This window comes from Ctenocephalides felis, unplaced genomic scaffold (assembly GCF_003426905.1).
Source record: "Ctenocephalides felis isolate EL2017-DRISC unplaced genomic scaffold, ASM342690v1 CF-g0.4_SCAFFOLD_00845, whole genome shotgun sequence".
NCBI lineage: Eukaryota > Metazoa > Arthropoda > Insecta > Siphonaptera > Pulicidae > Ctenocephalides > Ctenocephalides felis.
This window is the reverse complement of record NW_020536999.1, coordinates 22,322,145-22,344,283: the sequence shown is the minus strand read 5'-3', so window position 1 is coordinate 22,344,283 and position 22,139 is coordinate 22,322,145. Positions and strand designations below refer to the sequence as shown.

Sequence of the window (22,139 nt, the reverse complement as noted above, 5' to 3'; positions counted from 1 at the left end):
CAGAGTACTATATAACTAAATTAAGATATATGGTATGTGGATATATTCATTTTCATTAGTTAACTAGATTGCTTTTTCCACAAAATTGATAATTATTTGAATTTTAAAAATTAATTATTTCGTGAAAGTTTTAAATATAAATTCTATGCGAATGGCTATTTTTCTTCGAAAAACATATGTCCCAATAACAACAAATTCTAATTATTTCTGTTATCGATTCAAATTATCGATAAATGCTTATGTTTACCCATGGCCAAAATGTTTCAATGATTTATGCAAATAAATAAACATGTTTTAGAGACATTTACGGTATTGAAATTGTCGTTAAAAATGAAAGTAAATTCCAAATGTAGAAATGAATGAAATTAAAAGTTTCGAATTTATTTATTGCAATTTAAATTTTGCAATGTCATTAAATAAAACACTATATCGTTAAAAAAATCAGCAAAATCATCAACTATATTTATTATATAAAATCAATTTTTTTTTATTAAAAAAAATAATAGTAATATTTATAAGGAAAATTTGGTACTGACTGAATTTGCAATCTTCTGAATGCCTCCTTCAAGGTTTTTTTTATCAATTATTTCTACGTCACTGGACACACCTCCACTTTATGACATCTTTTTAAAAAAATTGTTTACCGTTATTTATTTATGCTTCTATTTAAAAAAAAAATGTTAATAAAATACAGTAATTATAAATACTCATATGTGGAAACCTGTCGTTATTTATAGATTCTACTACAATTTTTTCCTGTGTTACAATTGATTTGCACTTATGCAAATAATTGTCGTTTTATTACGTGATTTGTTTGTTTATAACGATATCTACATATCACTATATTATTAGAAAAAGTGCTAATAAATAGGTTGTTAATAAAATAATGGGGAGTACTGACAGGTTTGTGAAAATGTATATTTTTTGTGCTAATTCAGGTTTATTTTATTATTATAACAATTAAATTGTGTCAATCAAAAATTCAATTGTCATATAGAAAAGTTTTATAAATATAAATAAACATATCAATTTTTGGCAATGATCATCTAGCTGTTTCTAATCGTGCTGATCAGTATTTAATAGAGATCCATCGAACAGTTTTTTCTTTTTTTCCAATTGTCTTAAAATATTATACGAATTTGGCAATCGATTTAATCATAAAAAACCAGTGGGGCGCACGGCATCGTGTCTTAAGGCAAATTGCTGGAACTTCCCGTATCAAAAATATTTTTTTCAAAAGATTAACATTTTGAAAAAAATTTACTCTGAAAAATTAGATTTTTGAGAAACTATAAATTTTTGACAAAAATTTACTTTTTTTTTGAAAAAAAGACTATTTGAAAAAAAGTGTATTTTGAAATATTTTGGAAATTCTGAACGTTTTTTCAAAGCAATCGTACTGCTTTAACTGCATAGAGACGAAATATCGAAGCGCGTAAGCGCCGCGCCGCCGTCTTACGGATAAGCATTGGTACGGAACCCATAAGAATGTAAACAAAATTTATACTTATTGTTAAAATCTCTATAATCCTTATAAAAATTTGATCAGTTCTTCATCTTGTTAATACAAGTAAAATGTTTTTTGAATTATTCAAATCGGACGCTCCGTTCTCTTAAAAACTGGGTTTCCGTTTTTGGCACTTTTTGCCCCATATCTTCAGAACGGCTAGACCTGCCTTGGCCAAAAACTAATCAGCACGTCTCTTTATCAATACGAATCGAATGATTTTTGAATTATTCAAATGGCTTTATCCGTGTTCTCGAAATCGTCGACGAAAATTTGTATCCGAACACACACACACACACGCACACATACACACACACATACACTCACACACACATACATCCATTTTTTCTAAGGTATGCCAAAATATTCAGAAACTAAAACTATTCTAAAACGTAAAGATATATATAAATTTTCATTTTCGATTTTTTTGCGATTACTATAACTTACCCTACGGGAAGTTAATAATAAATATTAAATACCTACTAGTTGGACTTGGTCGTTTTTCCACTGCATTATAATTAATAGATAACAATATAACTATACAAATCCTCTTTATGTGATTTAATCTTAGTTCATTTTTTATGTAAAGAAATTATTTATTTATAAATAAATTGTTTTACGTCAATTATTCTACTCATCCTGAATATGCCGATAAAAAAACATTTTGTCCTTGTGCTATTTCCGACAAATCTGCTTCGAATGGGATTTTATATCAGAAAATAGTACTTATCAGATTATTATCTTCGGATATAATGGATTACTTGCTAAAGTCGTTTTCAATCAAAGTATCTATTTAATCCCATATAACTATAAGGTGCAACCCACTCACGTTTCTGCAAGTACTGGAATATTAAAATTAACATAATTTTTCATACGTTTTGTTTTGAATTTACATATGAAATTATCGTATTTTTATGGTAAATTATGTGCAAATAGAAGGACATTGCAGACCTATGACAATGGGAAAAACATGACCACTTAGTAATATATAAAAATGTTTTTTTAAAATACCTACTTATGACTAATTATAGGAAAGAATCGTTTTTTAATAACAATTTTAAATTATTGTATAATAATTAATGTTACTTCGATTCTAAGGACTTTATTTGAATTTTTGTTTAGCGTTTTTAATAATGCAGTTAGAATCTAGGAAAGTAAACTAAAAATTAATTATATTTACATATGCTTTTAAGATTTTTGTTTAACATTAGTGTTCAAGAAATATATTGATATTTAGCATCATTCACTATAAAAATAATTTATTAATATGAAATGTTGGATATCAATTTACTTGAATATACCTACAATAAAAAATCATGAAAAATATATTATTATATTAATATATATATTGGATTTTTAAAATGCATTAATCACTACATAATATACGTTATAGTATAAAACCAAAAATAAAATTTTAGTGGTGCATGACACTTTGCACTTTTTGCCTCGTATCTTCTAAACAACTAGAACTGCCCTTTCAAAAAACTTATTATCACATCTTTGCATGAATAGAATGTTTTTGAATCATTCAAATCGGTTGATCTGTGCTCTCGAAATCGTCGACGAAAATTTGTATCCACACATACATATGTGAATAGAGCACACGCACACACACATACACAACTAATTTTTCTAAAGTATGCCAAAATGTTCAGAAACTTTTGAAACGTAAAGATATGCAAAAATGTTCATTTTATATTTTTTGCAATTACTATAACTTACCCTAGGGAAAGTTAATAAAAAATATAATAGCCTAGAGGAAAAATCTGGTAAAAATTATTTCAAACTTTTAAGGTAATTCAGAAATAGTACTTATTATAACTAAGAAATATTTTAATAATATACAAAATTTTTTACTAAATATATTTTCTAAATATTTTTTAAAGTGTGTGTTTATTCAAAATTCAAACATTTTATTGATTGTACTATATACCGATGAGAATAATAAACTATATCAAAGTTTGCAATCGAGGACAAAACAATTTTCGCATTCAAGTCCTTTATTTATTTAGTTCTAATATCAAACCAGTTACTATGCAGATTTAATTTAAATGCAACACTATAGACAGTCAATAGTTGCTTTCCGTCGATCTGTAATTACGATTCTTTTCAAGACAAATGTTTTTTATAAAAAAATACTTTTATAGGCTATGATTAACATAATTACATAATTTAAAGTCATACGGAACTGCTATGAACCATCTATCATAAGAATCGAATGTCTTTATAAGATTTATAACTTTGTTTAATCGTAATGTGTGCGAACATTCACTTTTTTATAAAGGATAATAATTCAAATGTTATACTAGCATTAATTATATACAATTAGATTGCTCAGAAATATTATATATATATATATATATATATATATATATATATATATATACACGTATATACATATATATTAGGGGTGTGCTTTAAAGGAAGGTAAACTTAGGCACATATGATTTTCAGATTTTAGAAATAAAAATAAGATACTTTGCTGAAGAAATCATACCTCTAAAATTAATTCAGATGTTCCGTGCATTGACCCAAAGATAAGGGTTAAATTTTGAAAAACCTTTCAGGATGGTCTCAGGCATGAGTCGATTGGCCTTCCAAAGTTAGTGGGGGTCAGTCATACATTTGGACGCAATTGGGGCATTCTGATTTGGTCAAAATGGTATTTTTTTAAATTTTAACTCTTTTTTCGGCAAATGCACGAGACATCAGAATTTCAAATGTATCGTTTTTCCAGCGGGGTATTTTGTTTTGACCCCTAGTATCTAAAAATCAAATGGGCCTAAGTGACTTTTTTGACCCATACAAATCGACCCTTTCTAATAAATACATATATGTTGCTTTTCCGAACAATTAATACAATAAATAAAAAAACAATTAGCTTTATAGATAATAGTAGATTTTTTACTACCTTTTGAAACTAGATACGTTCCATCAACATGATTTTTTGTCAAGAACTATTTTTTATGAAAGAACAATATTCTTGGTAGCGATTCAAAATTTAGAAAAAAACAATTTAAAATGTCTATTTTAAACTTTGCTCAATATCAACTTATTAAGTCGATTAATTGCATGCACGTATTGGAACTTCATGCAATTTAAGTCTTAGGTCAACTTGCCCTTAGGTAAAATGCCACTTCCACCTAGTTAATATACATTAAATATGTGAATATGTACAATAAATATGCAGAAATCTTACAATCTTTAATTTGACAAAAGGAAGTATATATCCGGACATACCAGCAAGTTGTTCTTCAAGGTTCCTTGAAAAAAAAATCAAGGAAGTTGATCAAATCACAAGTGTGAATTTATTTTGTAATTGCCGCCACGAGCGAAAATAAAAAGAATTAGATGAATGATTTCATTAGATTTTTTCTGTTTATTTGAAAGTGATATTATTCAAGTCGGTTATTGATCTTGGGACTTGAATAACTAAAATGCGGAATAATGCATAAATGATTTGTTATTTGTGGGTTAGTAAAACTTATCATTAGCATATGCAATAGTTGATAAATGGCACAAGTTTTTATAACTGGAGATACACACCTATATATATATATATATATATATATATATATATTAAGTTTATCTGATCAATAAAAAATAGTAAAGGTTTTTAATGTACATAGGTACATGATTTAATTAACTAAAACTAAATAAATTATTAATAGCATGGCACAAACATTCAGAATTATGAAATATCAGAAAAACAGTGCACTAACTAACCTAGTCACTGAATAACTGATGTAAATTGAAATAGAGAATTTATATTTATATTTCTACTAATTTCCCAAGAGTTGAGTAATTTTAATATCATTTTTTATATAAAAAACTACCTATACAAATTTTGTGATAATGGTCCTTTTGTCTTTATATTTATCATCAATAATTCAAAATCATCATAAAATTATTCTCATTAAATGTGATTGAGTTATTTATGATACTATTAAATTAAAAAAAAAAACAATTTATCAATAATGTATACTCGTGAAATTGATGTATATTCATTAGTATGATGGCCAGAATTATAAGTTGAAATTTTTCAAACTTTTATTGATAAAACACTAGATATTTAGGAATCATTATATATATACATATATACGAGGTGTGTTCAAAAAGTACCCGGAATTACTAATAATTAAATTTCGCGGGTCTGGAGTGTCTGATTGTCAAAATTTTTTTTTATTGTGTTGGTATACATGCCCCTAAAGTATGATGAAATTTTCAGCTATATTCACTGTTTACTTTGTCTGTGGTAGTCGCTAAGGTTCGACGTGTTTTTCTGAGCTCGGCGATTTTTACAATGGAAGAATTGAAAAGTCAAAGAATTTGTATTAAATTTTGCGTAAAAAATGAAATAAAGTGTTGCAAAGTGCAAAAATTCACCAGATATGGCTCCGTGTGACTTTTTCCTATTCCCAAAGTTGAAGAGACCCATGAAAGGACGGCAGTTTTCCTCGATTGAAGAAAATCGCTGAGAGTGCTCAAGGACATATCAAAAAGTGAATATCAAGGGTGCTTCGAAAATTGGAAAAAACGCTGGCATAAGTGTATTATATCTGGGGGGGACTACTTTGAAGGGGACCACATTAATGTAGACGAATAAATAAATATTTTTTTGAAAAAACGAAAATTCCGGGTACTTTTTGAACAGACCTCGTATATATATATATATATATATATATATATATACATATGTATATTAGTGTGTGATTGTGTATGGTTTTATATGTGTATGAACATTTACAAAAAAGTAATAGTAATGCTCAATGACCTAGAAAGCTCTATCCATAACTCTCCCTCTAAGAAATAATATGATATATGCAATATATCTACATTTATTTATATAAGCGATATAACCTTGTACGATGCACAAAGAATAAATGCAAATGCAGGTGCAATTGCATCTGACATCTTAATATTTTATGCACATTTAATGTCAGAAGCCTAGGTAATAAATTTAATAGCTATCTATTACAAGACATTAGAGGTAATTAGTATTACAAACTTACAGAGAACTCGATTAGTAATTTTCTTCAATCTTCCTAGGAAAGCTTGAACATATTTGTTTAGACTTTTTTTAAATTTACTTTATATATATATATATATATATATATATATATGAATATATAAGTTCATAGTATGTAATATGAACACAGTACTCCTTTATGCAATGTTTATTAAATATTTGAAATTTTACAAATGTTTCAAAACTCGGTGTGTCTCATCAATGCAATATATTTTATATTTAATCACTAAAAATACATGAATATATCCTAATAATATTTATTTTTAATGTATCATAATTTTTAACATTATTAAGCCGAAAAAACAAAATTTCACTTGTATTGACTAAGTTGATGGTACGTGCATCAGATAACACGGACGTCCTGGGCCATTTTTTAGTAATTAAATATAAAATATTGTACATTAACAATTATTGATTAGTCAAACCGAGTCTCCAAACGTTCGTAAATTTTATATATATATATATATATATATATATTACCTAGTAGTTAGTATTTCTCCTAGAACATAAATTCAGTCGTAAAACGAGTCGTTTATTTTAACGACAGGATTTAAATATGTATGAAATGATATAAATTGCTGATTTATAAATTCCTGTACAAATGCATTTGCATTCATTTGATATTTTTGATTGAATAGTTCACACTAGCAACTTGTATGAATATATTAATAACTCAATTTTATTTTATTTTATTCCGGATATTATACGTATATATATATATATATATATATATAAATAAATATATTTGTTTATGATTTTAATAAAATCATAAAATCGTAAAACCGTGTTTTAGTATTTCTGTCCTTACTAAGTTACTTTCATGAACAAAATTCTAGAATTTTTTATTAATGAATACTAGATAAATAAAATTAATTTATAGACCTGATAGTGTATATTGGTTTTATTGAATTTCAAACACTAACAGAATCTAAAAAACGATTGTTTTAAATTTTATATGCGTTATATATTAGTAAAAACTTATATATACGATGCAAATTTGAAACATTCCTTTTTATTTGATAAAACTTAATATTAAGCTAGCAAAATTTAAGACGGTATATGTTAAATACCCACTTGATCTAAAATTTTTCCAATTTTTAGTATTTTGTAGGATCACCAAAAAAATCGGAATAAATAATCGTTCAAGTATTTTTTACCGTATATAAATTAGTATTTTTCATCTTTTTATTACAATTTTCAAAAATGTTTTACTCCTCTCTTCGCCAATCGATAATTGCTTAATGACAACACTTGCAAACATGCAAATTTGTTATTAATCTATAATAATTATGGAATATCAATATGATCACATAGTTGCATAAAATCGCAGTATAATAGTTTAATTAATGCATTTGTTTATTAACCTGATTGCGGTTTGACACGAACGTTCGTAATTTCAAAGTATCCACCCTAGACAATATACTAATATCCACTTTACTATCATTACCTAATGCATTTATTAAGCAATTAGAAGAATTCTTTAGAAATTATATGAAGGATTGTTGGCAAAAAAGGATGAAGGATTTTTGGTAATTTCTCAATGTATAATGATACTTTTATGAACACAAGCAGAAAGTTTTGACAACACAAGCAGAAAGTTTTTTGAATCGTTCAAATCGGATGCTTAGTTATCTCAAAAACTGCTATTTTTTGTACATTTGGATCAATATCCTCGAAATGGCTAGACCTGTCTTTGCCAAAAACTAATCACCACTTCCCCAATAATCACATATTGAATATTTTTTGGATCATTCAAATCAGATACTCCGTTCTCACAAAAACTCGATTTCTATTTTCTGCACTCTTTGCTCCGTATCTCCGTAACGGCTGGACCTGTCTCTGCCAAAAACTAATCAGCACATTTTCCTATCAATAGGAATCGAATATTTTTTGAATCATTCACTTTGGTAACTGTACCCTACTATTCTTAGAACTAGTCCTTTAAGTGAGTTTTCCTGACGAAATTTTGTAGTCACCAAGGTGTCCACATTTGTCTCCAGTTGTTCTTTCGCAATTAATAAGAGTTTATTATTATACCAAAGAAAAATTTAGAAGGTTGATCCAACTTACTAAAAATGGGTAAAAAAGTTTTTAGAGCACCAAAGTCACCAAAGAGTCCAAATTTGCCTCCACTTCTTTTCCATGGAAAATTTCTCAATTATTAAGTGCTTATTCATGTACCAAAAGAAAATTCAGAAGGTTGATCCACTTGACTAAGAAAGGGATGAAAAAAATTATGAAAATATCCCAATGTAAAATAATTTAGAGTGCCCTAATATTTTTACAAAGAAGCTACTTGTCACGCATGTACTTGCTCCTACCAGAAACCAAAACAACTTCTGAATTGGCCACCAATTTCTGGCCATTCCAGGAGTCATCAACAAATTTCATCTTACCCAAAATTTAGAAAAACTATTATTTATGATAAGAATTAAAAATATTATTATTTTTTCTATTTTTTTACTATCGCGTGCAGTTTTAATCCTCAGCACGTGTTTTCTCTCACACCGTTAGATCATTTAAGATCTTTACTCCGAGATCTTGACCCAATAATAGACACGGCATTATACTCAATTCTCGTCAGCAACATATCAGCAATTAGCTAATGCGCAAACTGAACATAATTTTATGATTAGCAATAGATTTATTATCCATAGTAATAAACATGTCAAATTTTATATTCATATCTTTAGACGAGGTAATGGCATGTATTGCGTGGTGTAAGGAATTCATAATATTTTCAGTGCATGTTTTCAGTGGGCTAAGATTTTTATTATGCATTGATTGTAGAGTTCTCTGATAGTTTTGTGTTTGGTCAAGATAATAAATACAATCTTAACATAAACGCGTTTGGAACTAGTGGTGTATGGCATCGTGCCTTAAGGCAAATTGCTCGAACTTTCCGTACAGTAACGAAATGTTCGAGGAATATTAAAAGTTTTCATATAGATTATTATAAATACTGTAACATTGTCTAATATTTACAAGAATTATATAAACTGATATACACTGTTGAATTTTTTTATTTAAAATATATAAGTGAGCTTTAGAACTTCAGCCAGAATTAAAATTAAAATCAGAATTATTTTCGATATAAAAGAATATAAATATTTTTTTAAATTATATGTCAATAGGTACAATTTATTTTAATATATTAAATTTATAGATTTTCCAGTAATTTATGATTTCTGTCATCCATAATCACGTGCTATATTATATTTTCATAATTAATGAATAAATTCAATCCATCATGATATATCATGTAGTCAAGGCAATAGGCCGTTGATGCTATTAATTATAATAATTATTGCAAGCTTTAAAAAAATACTTGTGGCTAGTTATAAAGTCTTATAGTATATTTATTCAAAAATTTGCATAATTACTCAAATTAAAATATATATTTATATGTTTGTTTAAATGTAACAAGTTACAAAGTCGCTCATAATGCGTTTGCGCAACGTGTAATTAAATTAATTAATTGTTGATATGGTTAATTAATATTGTTTACACCTGTTTGCATTTAAGCGCTTTTATAGATGTACTTTATTTAATGTGATAAAATTTTAACAAGATTGCATAATATTGTCATAGTTACTGTCCCGCAGGCAATTAATAGAACTGTGCAGGTCCGTCATTTTCATAGGTAGTATAAAATGATCCATCACAAAGTTTCGGTTTGCACTATTATTATTAAGTAACTTATAATTCTATGTATCTAATTTTGTTGTAAATTTATCAATTGGGCGTATAATTTGTCGTATTTTTTTTTCTCAGAAAGTTGTATGTAATGGAGAATTTTTCATACTAAAATATAAAGCCGAAATTTTAAGGTTCTTTTTTAATATTCCTTAGGGCAAGTTCTTGGGCGCACGTATCAACCGATTTGAATGGTTCCCACACATTCGATTCATATTGGTAGAAAGATGTATTGATTTGTTTTTGGTAAAGGCAGGTCCAGCAGTTACGGAGATACGGAGCAAAGAGTTTTTGAGTGAACGGAGCATCCGATTTGAATTATCTAGAAAACATTCAATTTGCAATAACAGGGAAAAGTGGTGATTAGGTTTTGGCAAAGGCAGGTCCTGCCGTTTCGGAGATACGGAGCTAAATGCGCAAAAAATTTTTGGTTTTGAGATAACTAAGCATCCGATTTGAATGATTCAGAAAATTTTCTGCTTGTGTTGACGAAACACTTTTCGTACTTTTCGTGATTCGTAATAATCATTTCATACCACCAAATATCAATTCTTTAACTTTTTTACCTGCAACTCCAAAAATGCCTGACTCTTCTACCTTTTGGACTTGTCTAACGGCATCTATCAGCCTACTTGCCAACCTAGTTACCAATTCATCTGCCTACCTGTCCACCCGGGCCTGCTTTTGATTTTTTTTATTTCAAAATTTATTTATTTTTCCAAAAAAAAAAAATTTTTTGTACCTAAATAGAAAATAATTCAGATTTCATTTTGAATTCTGGGTAAAATAAATAATTTTAACTTTGCAATTCTGTGTATATAACTCTTATAAATATTAGACAATCAGTATTTTTCATAATCTATTTGAAACCATTTAATATAAAACTGTATTCAAAACTAACGTATGGTTATAAAATAATATTAAAATTAATTTTAAATATATATTTCTTTAACAAAATACGTATTCCTCCTTTGGAGAAACTTCTTCGACGAACCTTGACATTGACAGTCAATGATACATTACGACAGAATAAACTTGGCAAGTACTATTAACACTTTGAAATGAAATGCATACATTGGCATTTATTTAAAAATTTATTATTATTGCAGTTTCATATTAAACCTGTATGGAGTCGAAGTGAATTTATGAACTTGTTGAAAAGCAATGTTATCTCTGTAGAATTTCTAGTATATAAGAGAAATAGGAAAATTAATAAGTTCTATTTTATATGAATTTTTATCATATTTTTTGAATTTTTTGATTTTTGGATTTTTGGAGTTTTAGGTCATTGGTTCGTTTTAAGTCATATTCTAAACTATGACCTATTCACTTATATATTATAGGGGAGCTGGGACCTATCTGTAACAGGGGTAATTAGTAATAGACGTTTTTCAATAGCGTTTTAAACGATATATATTAATAATTTTTTTCCAAACCAAAACTGACTACTGCTGAGTAGCATTCTAAAATCTTGTATTTCCACATGAAATGCGTTTTACAATATGGAATAAAATTAAAAATAGTATTTTAAATATTGCCATTGTAATCAAATCATAGAAAAAGGATAACTTTTGTCCTAAGAAAATCTTAAAACAAGATTTGAGATATAAAGAAAATGGAGCATCAAATCAAGAATATATATATAAATATATATATATATATATATATATATATATATATATATATATATATATATTAATATCTTCATCTGGTCAAAGGTAATACAATGTAAAAAAATCTAGCAAAAAAAAGTTATTCTTCTGATTTAAGATGTTAAGATAAATCTGCAGTTGCAATTTGTTGTCGATTTAATCTCTAAGGTTGCAAAATGATCTTGAATAGTACATAATAGTATTTAAAAACAATTAAGACGATATTTTTTATTACTTCATCTGCTTTGAAGGTTATCTAAAATTATGAAGAAAAAATTATACTACAGATGCAAGAAAATATGAATTATTACAAAAGCATTTTACAGATTTTCCAAATATTTCTTCGACTATTTTCTGAGCAGATTATATGAAATTTTAAATAGTCACTAACACGCAAATATAATGTCTCGTTAATGTCTATAAATTGTGTATTTTACACATTAATGTTAATTCTTCCAACTGTATAGAAAGTGAATACAATAAGTTACGAGTCCTTGATTCAAATGCTCATTGGGTTATGACCGCGACTTATGGTTCATGACGTCTACATTTAGTCGTAGAATTCAGAAAAATATATAAAATAAATATTAATATATTTAAACATGTATATTATATTTAGGGTGATATTTTAATTTTGAATTTTTAAACCTATTTTGAGCTTTACCGCATAAAATGCAATTTGTTCTGGTGGTGTTTTGTATTGCACAATAAGGTGAAGACATGTTTTGCTTTTTTGAAACTGATTACAAAAAAAAATATATAAAATTATTTTAAAAAAATTGATAGACTAATGACATACGAAATGATCAAAATGATAAAAAAACTTAACCGAAATCATTACTGCACCTTCCTGATGTGCATTCATAACACATACGTGAAGTTAGGTTTTACGTGTAAAACACCTGATTGCTCAGCAAATACATAGCATTGTGACAGTTTTCACTAGTAATTAAAACTTTGAATTAGAAATAGTAATTAAAAAAAAATTTTTTATTATTATTCAAAAATGTGTGATAAAAATTGAAATGATTCTTATATGACTTAATCCTATTTCAAGTTTTTAGTGAGAATCTTATAAGTATACTGGTAATTCATCAATTGTAGCAAAATCTTAGATGTAGATAAATGACAAGTGTATATATATACAAAATACTGTCACTTAATTGCATCAGTTTCAACCTTACTTTCAATCAAATCAATAACTTTTACAATATTATTTTTTGTGTCGAAATTTGAATTGAATTAACAACAATAACACTTCTGGCAAAGCTTATATTGTTTACTCTTGTTATTTTAAAAAATATTTTTTTTAAATTACTAGTATTTGTTAAAATATTAAAAAAATCTATGAGGCAACACAAATATGGTAAGCAAATTAATATATTTGTGTAACTTTTGTTATTTTAAAAAATAAATAATTAAGTGGACGGATATAATTTGGTGGCATTATGTAATAAGTAAATTATAAATTAAAAATAAAAGTAAATGTATAGAAGTTAATAACTGGTAAAAATACACAAAGAAATTAATTAAGAATTGCCGAATGAAATTATGCAAGTAAATAAATAAAAGAATGATGAATAAAAACACTAGAAATAAATTAATAGTGTAAATAATTTATTTGTATGTTTATATATTATATATTATATATAGAATTGCCGAATAAAATTATGCAAGTAAATAAATAAAAGAATGATGAATAAAAACACTAGAAATAAATTAATAGTGTAAATAATTTATTTGTATGTTTATATATATATATATATATATATATATATATATATATGATTTAGTAGTTAATTTTGATGTTGAAATATATGAGTGAGTTCTTGAGGGCGATACATCAAACAAAGAAAAGCCAAAGATTTATAAAATAATCTTTATTTCCAAACGTTTCGACATTCAATTTAATGTCATCATCAGTGGATCTAAAAACAGTATGAAAATTAGCATATCTAGGTAATTATAATATATGTGGATTGGTAAAGTAACTATACAATAAGAGAAAAATTAACAAACAGCAACACTTAACAACAAACCAAATATAAAAGATAGGAAAGGTAGTAGAGACTAGAATTAAATAAATAATTAAAAAGTATAGGCAAAAATATTTAAGTACACTCATATAAACCTACGCATATATACATATATATACATACAACATATACACACATATACATATATATATATATACATATATACTCGTATATATATATATACATGCATATATCCATATACACACACATATAAACATATAATACACATATACATATACAGATACAACAATATATACCTATATATGTACACATATACATGTAAGACTATACCCATATAAATAAACGTATATACATATATGCAACGTGCATGCATATTCACAACGACGTACATGTACATGTATGAACCATACATATACTCATACCTATCTATGTAACTATAGCTATACACGTATACACATACATATACGCATAAACATGTATATATACATATATACACACATATATATATACATATATATACATACATATATATATATATATACACACAATACATATATATACATATGTACATAAATGCTCACAAATATATATATATATATATATATATATATATATATACATATATATATACATATACATATACATATATATATATACACATACATACATGCATATATACGTATATACAATTATATGTATACACATATACATATGCACATACATACAAACATACATGTAAATAAGTAATATACATATATATACATACATACGAGGTCTGTTCAAAAAGTACCCGGAATTTTCGTTTTTTCAAAAAAATATTTATTTATTCGTCTACATTAATGTGCTCCCCTTCAAAGTAGTCCCCCCCAGATATAATACACTTATGCCAGCGTTTTTTCCAATTTTCGAAGCACCCTTGATATTCACTTTTTGATATGTCCTTGAGCACTCTCAGCGATTTTCTTCAATCGAGGTAAACCGCCGTCCTTTCATGGGTCTCTTCAACTTTGGGAATAGGAAAAAGTCACACGGAGCCATATCTGGTGAATTTTTGCTCTTTGCAACACTTTATTTCATTTTTTACGCAAAATTTAATACAAATTCTTTGACTTTTCAATTCTTCCATTGTAAAAATCGCCGAGCTCAGAAAAACACGTCGAACCTTAGCGACTACCACAGACAAAGTAAACAGTGAATATAGCTGAAAATTTCATCATACTTTAGGGGCATGTATACCAACACAATAAAAAAAAATTTTGACAATCAGACACTCCAGACCCGCGAAATTTGATTATTAGTAATTCCGGGTACTTTTTGAACACACCTCGTACATACAAATACATATATATATATATATAAACATACAATATATGTAAACTCGTATATATGTAAAGCAAACAAATTATTTATGAAGATGGATAATACATATAAAATAAAAGTGGACTTACATTACGTTGGTTAGTACATATAGAGAAGTGTACACAGCACTAGAGATTGGCACTAACATTTATGCAACTAACTTGTCAGCACTATGCATGTGTGTACATGGATATATGCATGTATATATATATATATATATATATATATATATATGTATATATATATATGTATATGTGTGTATATGTTGTATGTATATATATGTATATATGCGTAGGTTTATATGAGTGTACTTAAATATTTTTGCCTATACTTTTTAATTATTTATTTAATTCTAGTCTCTACTACCTTTCCTATCTTTTATATTTGGTTTGTTGTTAAGTGTTGCTGTTTGTTAATTTTTCTCTTATTGTATAGTTACTTTACCAATCCACATATATTATAATTACCTAGATATGCTAATTTTCATACTGTTTTTAGATCCACTGATGATGACATTAAATTGAATGTCGAAACGTTTGGAAATAAAGATTATTTTATAAATCTTTGGCTTTTCTTTGTTTGATGTATCGCCCTCAAGAACTCACTCATATATATATATATATTATTTTCATAAGTTTGTGTGTATATGCGTTTGTGTATATAAGTATATGAATATATCTGTAAATAATAACCTTATCCTTCATTTGCACTCTATTATATCTGCCATGAATAAGGCTAATTACATAATTTATTACGGCTAAATTAATTTTTATTGAAGAGAACATTAATTTTATTTAACATCGTGACAAGGAAATATGATATTACAATCTTGTGCATTCAATTGCACCAGTAAATGCACAACAGAACTTTCAAATTATTGCATATCACGACTATTATTTTAAATATAAGTCATAAATCTTGTTAAAAGATTTAATAGAAATATCAATATCCACTCATGTACTTTTTAAAAATAGCATATTTAACCTTTTGCATATTTTTTTTCAATAAGGTGTGAAGTACCACTGAGTCTTATGCAATCTTCTGAAACTTTTTTGGTTACAATTTGTAGTTATAGAAATATAAAAAATAATCTTATCTCCTATAAACCTAACAAAAAATACGAGTACTTGCACTTAATATGGAAATTGATTATACATATGAATATACGGAACCATAAAAAAATCTTGTATTTACCTTAATTGACATCTAGCTAAAACGTCAGCAATTTTCTTTAAAAATTGACTTGAAATATTTTTTTTTTAATTATTATTATTATTTTCTTTTCTTTTTATAGTACTCGAATACGTTGGGCCAAAATGGAGGACATTCGTGGCAAATATGTCAATAGCAATATTTTTCACGATTGCCACATGTATGCTACCCTGGATTGCCTATTATTTAGCCGACTGGAGGATGCTTTGTATCGTCACTTCAGCACCCCTGGCTATTGCCATATTTACGCCATTTGTACTACCAGAATCTGCCAGGTAATAATATTATCTATTTTATTAGTTTAGTGATTTCTTGTCAACTTTTTTTAAACTAGGAGATTTTAAACAGAAGTTCCAACATTGATACCTGTCTCGGGCAGCCTGATGTCAAGCCGTAGTGACTTTTGTCTTCACTAGGAAATATATATCGAATTATGTTTCCAAGTAAACATAGTAAACAAATTGACCCGAACTAAAGAAATTGTATTTAACAAATTGAGATAAGCCTCAAGCAATTTAATTTTACAAATAGAAATCCACTGTGTATTAGTGGTTAGAGCTAGGAGTTTTAAACCAACCGTTGTGATACCTGTTTTCACTAGGAAATATATGTTTCCAAGGAAGGAATTATGTTTCCAAGTAATCATAGTAAACAAATCATCAAAACTAGATAAATTGTACTTAACAAAATGAGATAAATTTTCTAAAAACAAACGTAGTTTAGGGAAACCAATACATTAATTAACATCAATAAAAAATGTCAGAGATATTTAAATTAATACATATTTTATTGTTACATAATAATTTATATTCTAACTTATAATTCTTATCTCAATGCGGTTTAATACATAACGCCAATCTATAGAGTTTTGTTATTATTTGTATTAAAATTTATACAACATTATTAGAAAATAAATAGTTATTATGGTTTTAAATTTCAGATGGTTGGTTTCTCAAGGCAGAGTCACAAAAGCACTCGGAATTATGCAGAAATTTGAAAAAATCAATGGCAAAAAAGTGGACCCACAAATTTATAAAGATTTCAGCGTAAGTATAAAAAACTGAGGAAAGAGTATATTAAAATTAAATGTATATATATATATATATATATATATATGTATATATTGTAATATTTATGAGATGCATATATTGCATTATAAACCAATATGAAAATTGTTAAGAAGTTTCAAAAAAATCTTAAGTCGTCTATTTTTGAGAAAGATTGTTTTTGTAATTCACTAGGTAGGTACCAGAAAATCATTGGTTTATGATTTAGTTTATTCAAAAATATTAATAATATAATTGAACTCATTAATAATTCTATTAATAATTTTTTAATCAAAAGACGTGCAACTTCTAGATGACTACAAGCCGTCTTTCAACCTGTATTTTTTTATAAAATAGTTAATATGGTGATTATTCTCCGATAAAATTAAAATGTTATGTTACGGGTCCATAATCATATAGGCTGGTGGTAGTAGCGAACTGTCAAAAAGCTTAGCACTTGCTGTGGGATCAGTTGTATTACACATAAAACCTAACCTCCAAAAGGCACAAATGTCAAATATCAAAAGTGCAATTTTCAGATGTCACTTTTAATAACACATAAGTAATTAAATAATTATAATGCTTAGACTTTTGTAGGTTAGGTTTTATGTATAAATCTTCTGATCGCACAGCAAATACATAGCTTTTGAACAGTTTGTTACGAGCAACTCATGTGATTATGAACTCGAAACATAGCATTTTCATTTCATCGAAGAATTGGCCCATATATTGAGAAAACTACCTTCTAAGGATCTATCAAATTTAAAAATGTTAAAAGATAACTATTCCCTTACATTTTGATGCAACAATTTGATGCAATTCTACTATGAGTTCCGGATAAATTACAAATTTAAATTTTATTCAAGCAGTTCTTATTTTATTTTAATCAATGCAATAATGTAGGCCTATTTAAATGAAAATGAGATGCAATCTTTGAAAGAATATAATATCACCTAGCAACATGTTATTACTGTCATTACTGTTGACAGCAAGTCTGTAGTGCATTAAATCAAATCACGCATGAAATAACTCGATTAGTATGCGTGTTGCCAGGAATCAGGCAGGCTGGTGCAAAGGTTCTAATGCATAATATAAAATATAGAATATTCTAGAAAAAATGATAATCAGGAGATACTAAAAGCAATTAGATTTGATTCAGATGTCTCGGCTTCGATATTCACTTCGAGCAGCCTGTTGTCAGGCAGCAGTGATAACGATTTTCACTTGGAAATATAAATAGCAATATGTTTCCATGTAAATATAGCTTTTAATCTGGCATTGCTGCACCAATAAAAATGTCAGCCCTATTAGATAAATTCTAATAATAAAAAGATCATCAAATATCGATGCTCACCATTCCAGAATCTTTCTTCCAGCTCTCTGACTAATTCGTGCGTGATCATAATAATAGTAATGCACTACAAACTCCTTAGCAATTATACCACTCTTTTATACACTAATGATCATTAATCATGACATTCCTTTACTAACCATGTGTACTATTGTCAGGGACAAACTATAATTTGACCTAGACTGTTTGACAACATAAAGACAAAGACACTTATTTGTAATGCGTCAACACCCTTAGTCAATTAACAAGTCAAAATAGATATATCATGGAAATAAATTAACATGTGTATAATAAACACATATGTGCAAGTAATAATAAAATCAATCAGAATAAAAAAAAAATTGGAAAATTGATTGGCATAGCTTGAAGAAATTAAATGCTTGATATTAGATCATGTCAAAAATCAATTAACTTATCTTAGGAATACAACCATGCATAAAAATGGAAATGCTATTATAGATTGTGATAAATATTCTATTTATTGACATGCATGCAGACAGTATATATTATATGTTTACTTTTATAATAAAGTTAAAATCTACAAAGTCTGGCGTAACTATTACATGAATCATTAGGCAAATACTGCACAATGTTAGAAAAAATCCCAATTTTGGGTACTTCTTGTGATCCAAATTTTTGCATGTATACGATATACCTATAATATTTATATGATAACACCAGATATTATCTATTTATTTCCACGTTCGCCCGAATTGAAAGTACCAATACCAAGGACATACCATTTGGCAAACGGCAAAGTCACCAGTAACTAATCTTATGACTCAGGCTGATTATGAACTATTGCCTGGTTCATAAATATTGCTAAATCAATAGAGATTGTACAGGACTTTTCAATTTACTTATAATAGATTTATATCTTAGCTTTGTCATAATTTGCAATAACTCGTATAGGAAGAAAAAACAACTAAATGTTTAATTGAAATTGAGATAAATAATTACTTGTGCTGGATTTTATAGATAAAGTTATTGTACGTTTACTTGGATCAGAAGTAATAGATTGCTTAATAAAATTACTGAAGCAAGTTTTTGAAATATGCATTTCGCTTTCAGGATAGTTGTACCAAACTTCAAGCAGAAGAGGATGCTGATAAAAACTACTCAGTCCTCGACTTGTTCCGAAGCCCTCATCTTCGAAAGATGACAATTTTGCTTATTCTAATCTGGATGGCGATATCTTTAGTCTTTGATGGACACGTAAGAAACGTTGGATCTTTAGGACTGGACTTGTTCCTTACATTTACTGTGGCATCAGCAACTGAATTTCCAGCTGATACTTTCCTGACTCTGGTTTTGGACCGATGGGGAAGAAGATGGTTATCATTTTTCACAATGGTTTTTAGTGGATTGTTCAGTTTGGCAGCAGCAGCTGTACCTTCAGGTATGAAACATCATAATAGAATTCCAATTCAAACAATTTTTCTACAAATTATTATTTTATTTATCCAGGTGTTTATTCTGCAAGTTTGGCAATAATAGGAAGATTTTGTGTGAATGTCTCCTACAACATTGGTTTACAATATGCCGCAGAATTATTGCCCACAGTTGTCCGCGCTCAAGGAGTTGCCTTCATCCACATCATGGGTTACGTTGCCAGTATAGTTGCACCATTTGTTGTATACTTGGTAAATATTTTAATTTGTGCAAGAAATTAGTGTGTTAGTACAATCTTGGTATTTACATTTGTTTTCATCAAAGGCTACAATTTCGCAAACCTTGCCTCTGATTATTCTGGGAATTTTGGGAATTATTGGAGGAGCACTATGTCTATTCCTGCCAGAGACTTTAGGTGAAGAGTTGCCTCAAACGCTGAACGATGGAGAAAACTTTGGAAAAGATCAGCAATTTTGGGAGTTTCCATGTATTGGAAAGTAAGACATTTTTCTTCATTTACACCCATAGATTCTTAACATTGCTAAATTTATCCTTTGTGTTTTGTAGGAAAGATATTGCTGAAGACGTAGAAGGACCTCCTATACCATTCAAGCGTTCTGACTTCTCATCTCTTCACCATACCGGCGCGTCCTTGAGGGCGTCAACACGTGGAGAACTCAGCTCCAATTTGCTACACAGATCATCTGTCCGATCTGGAAAGTCTATAAAATCTACCCAATCGGCTATATCTGACGATTCAGGCCACGACAGTTCAAATCCACAGAGCCAAATTGGATTCACCAGAGGCGGCCGAGCATCACTTAGGGCTTCTACCAAAGGCGAAATGCGTTCAAGTCTTCTACAAAGAAGCACTTCAATCAGAAAGTCGATGAAATCTGAGGACAAATGCACTGATCATCCAATCAGTTATCATAGTCACAACATTCCCCATACGATATCGCCTTTGGCAAATGATACACATGCACCTACAAGCACCATTGTTAAACCTTCAGGGTTAGTGTCAGATAAACATATTGAAAGTGGTGCCAAAACGATAAGCGACTTAGTAAAATAAATTAGAACAAATTAATTTTGATACAATTTGTAGTGTGATATTTAGGTTAGTTTAGATTTTTTATTACTTCTGACCACCGCGGTATAATTAAAAATAAAATTATTATATACTATAATATATACTAAAAAACGAAAAAATATGTATGTCTTTAGATCGTAGTATTTATTTGGACATATTTTAATTTAAATTTTAATTTAAATTTGGACGTATTTTAATTTAAATGCTAATAAATAATTTTAGATGCTTATGGCTGGAGACCATCTCTTATCATTAGTAATAAAAGAATAATCAATGTAATTAACCTATAGTTATGCAATCAAATATTTTATATATAATCGTCCATTTGAAAAATTTACGTGAACATATTATTTTAGACAACAGTTTTTCAAACAACTGTGCCCTTACTTTGTTTACATTTTCGTATTCGATTTGAAATTGAAACTGAATTCAAACACAAGTTGATATTAATTTTGTTTTAATTTATGTGCCTTAAATGTCTTGCAAATTTACTTTTATATAAGTTTATTAAAATAAATATCGTATAATATATTATATAAAAATATTTGTATATTGTGATGTAGAAAAATTATTATTATCTAAAAATGTGTACTAAACTAAACTAAGTGTAAGTACAATCGAACATTGAAATGTAAATATGATTACAGATATAAAATAGTTAGTGAAAATATTGATGTGCTGTGTATTGAATTTAAGAATAAAAATCTAATTATTAAAATGTAATAATATACAGTGTTTAAATATTTAAGCTATTAAGAAACATTATTTAGATACTTAGTATAAAAGATACTTAGTATTCTAAAGT

The 22,139-nt window shown here is 27.6% G+C and overlaps 1 protein-coding gene across 1 annotated transcript in view; it reads left to right on the top strand.

The window, feature by feature from the left end:
• Window positions 1–21,482, top strand: part of LOC113364062 (solute carrier family 22 member 13-like) — a 36,861-nt gene extending 15,379 nt beyond the window's left edge. The window contains exons 4-9 of the mRNA XM_026606520.1: window positions 16,535–16,727; window positions 17,393–17,498; window positions 19,921–20,248; window positions 20,317–20,492; window positions 20,566–20,738; window positions 20,809–21,482. Of these exons, the coding sequence (XP_026462305.1) occupies window positions 16,535–16,727; window positions 17,393–17,498; window positions 19,921–20,248; window positions 20,317–20,492; window positions 20,566–20,738; window positions 20,809–21,316 (1,484 nt within the window). The 3' untranslated portion in view covers window positions 21,317–21,482. The remainder of the gene's footprint in view (window positions 1–16,534; window positions 16,728–17,392; window positions 17,499–19,920; window positions 20,249–20,316; window positions 20,493–20,565; window positions 20,739–20,808) is intronic.
• The last annotated feature ends 657 nt before the right edge of the window (window positions 21,483–22,139 follow it).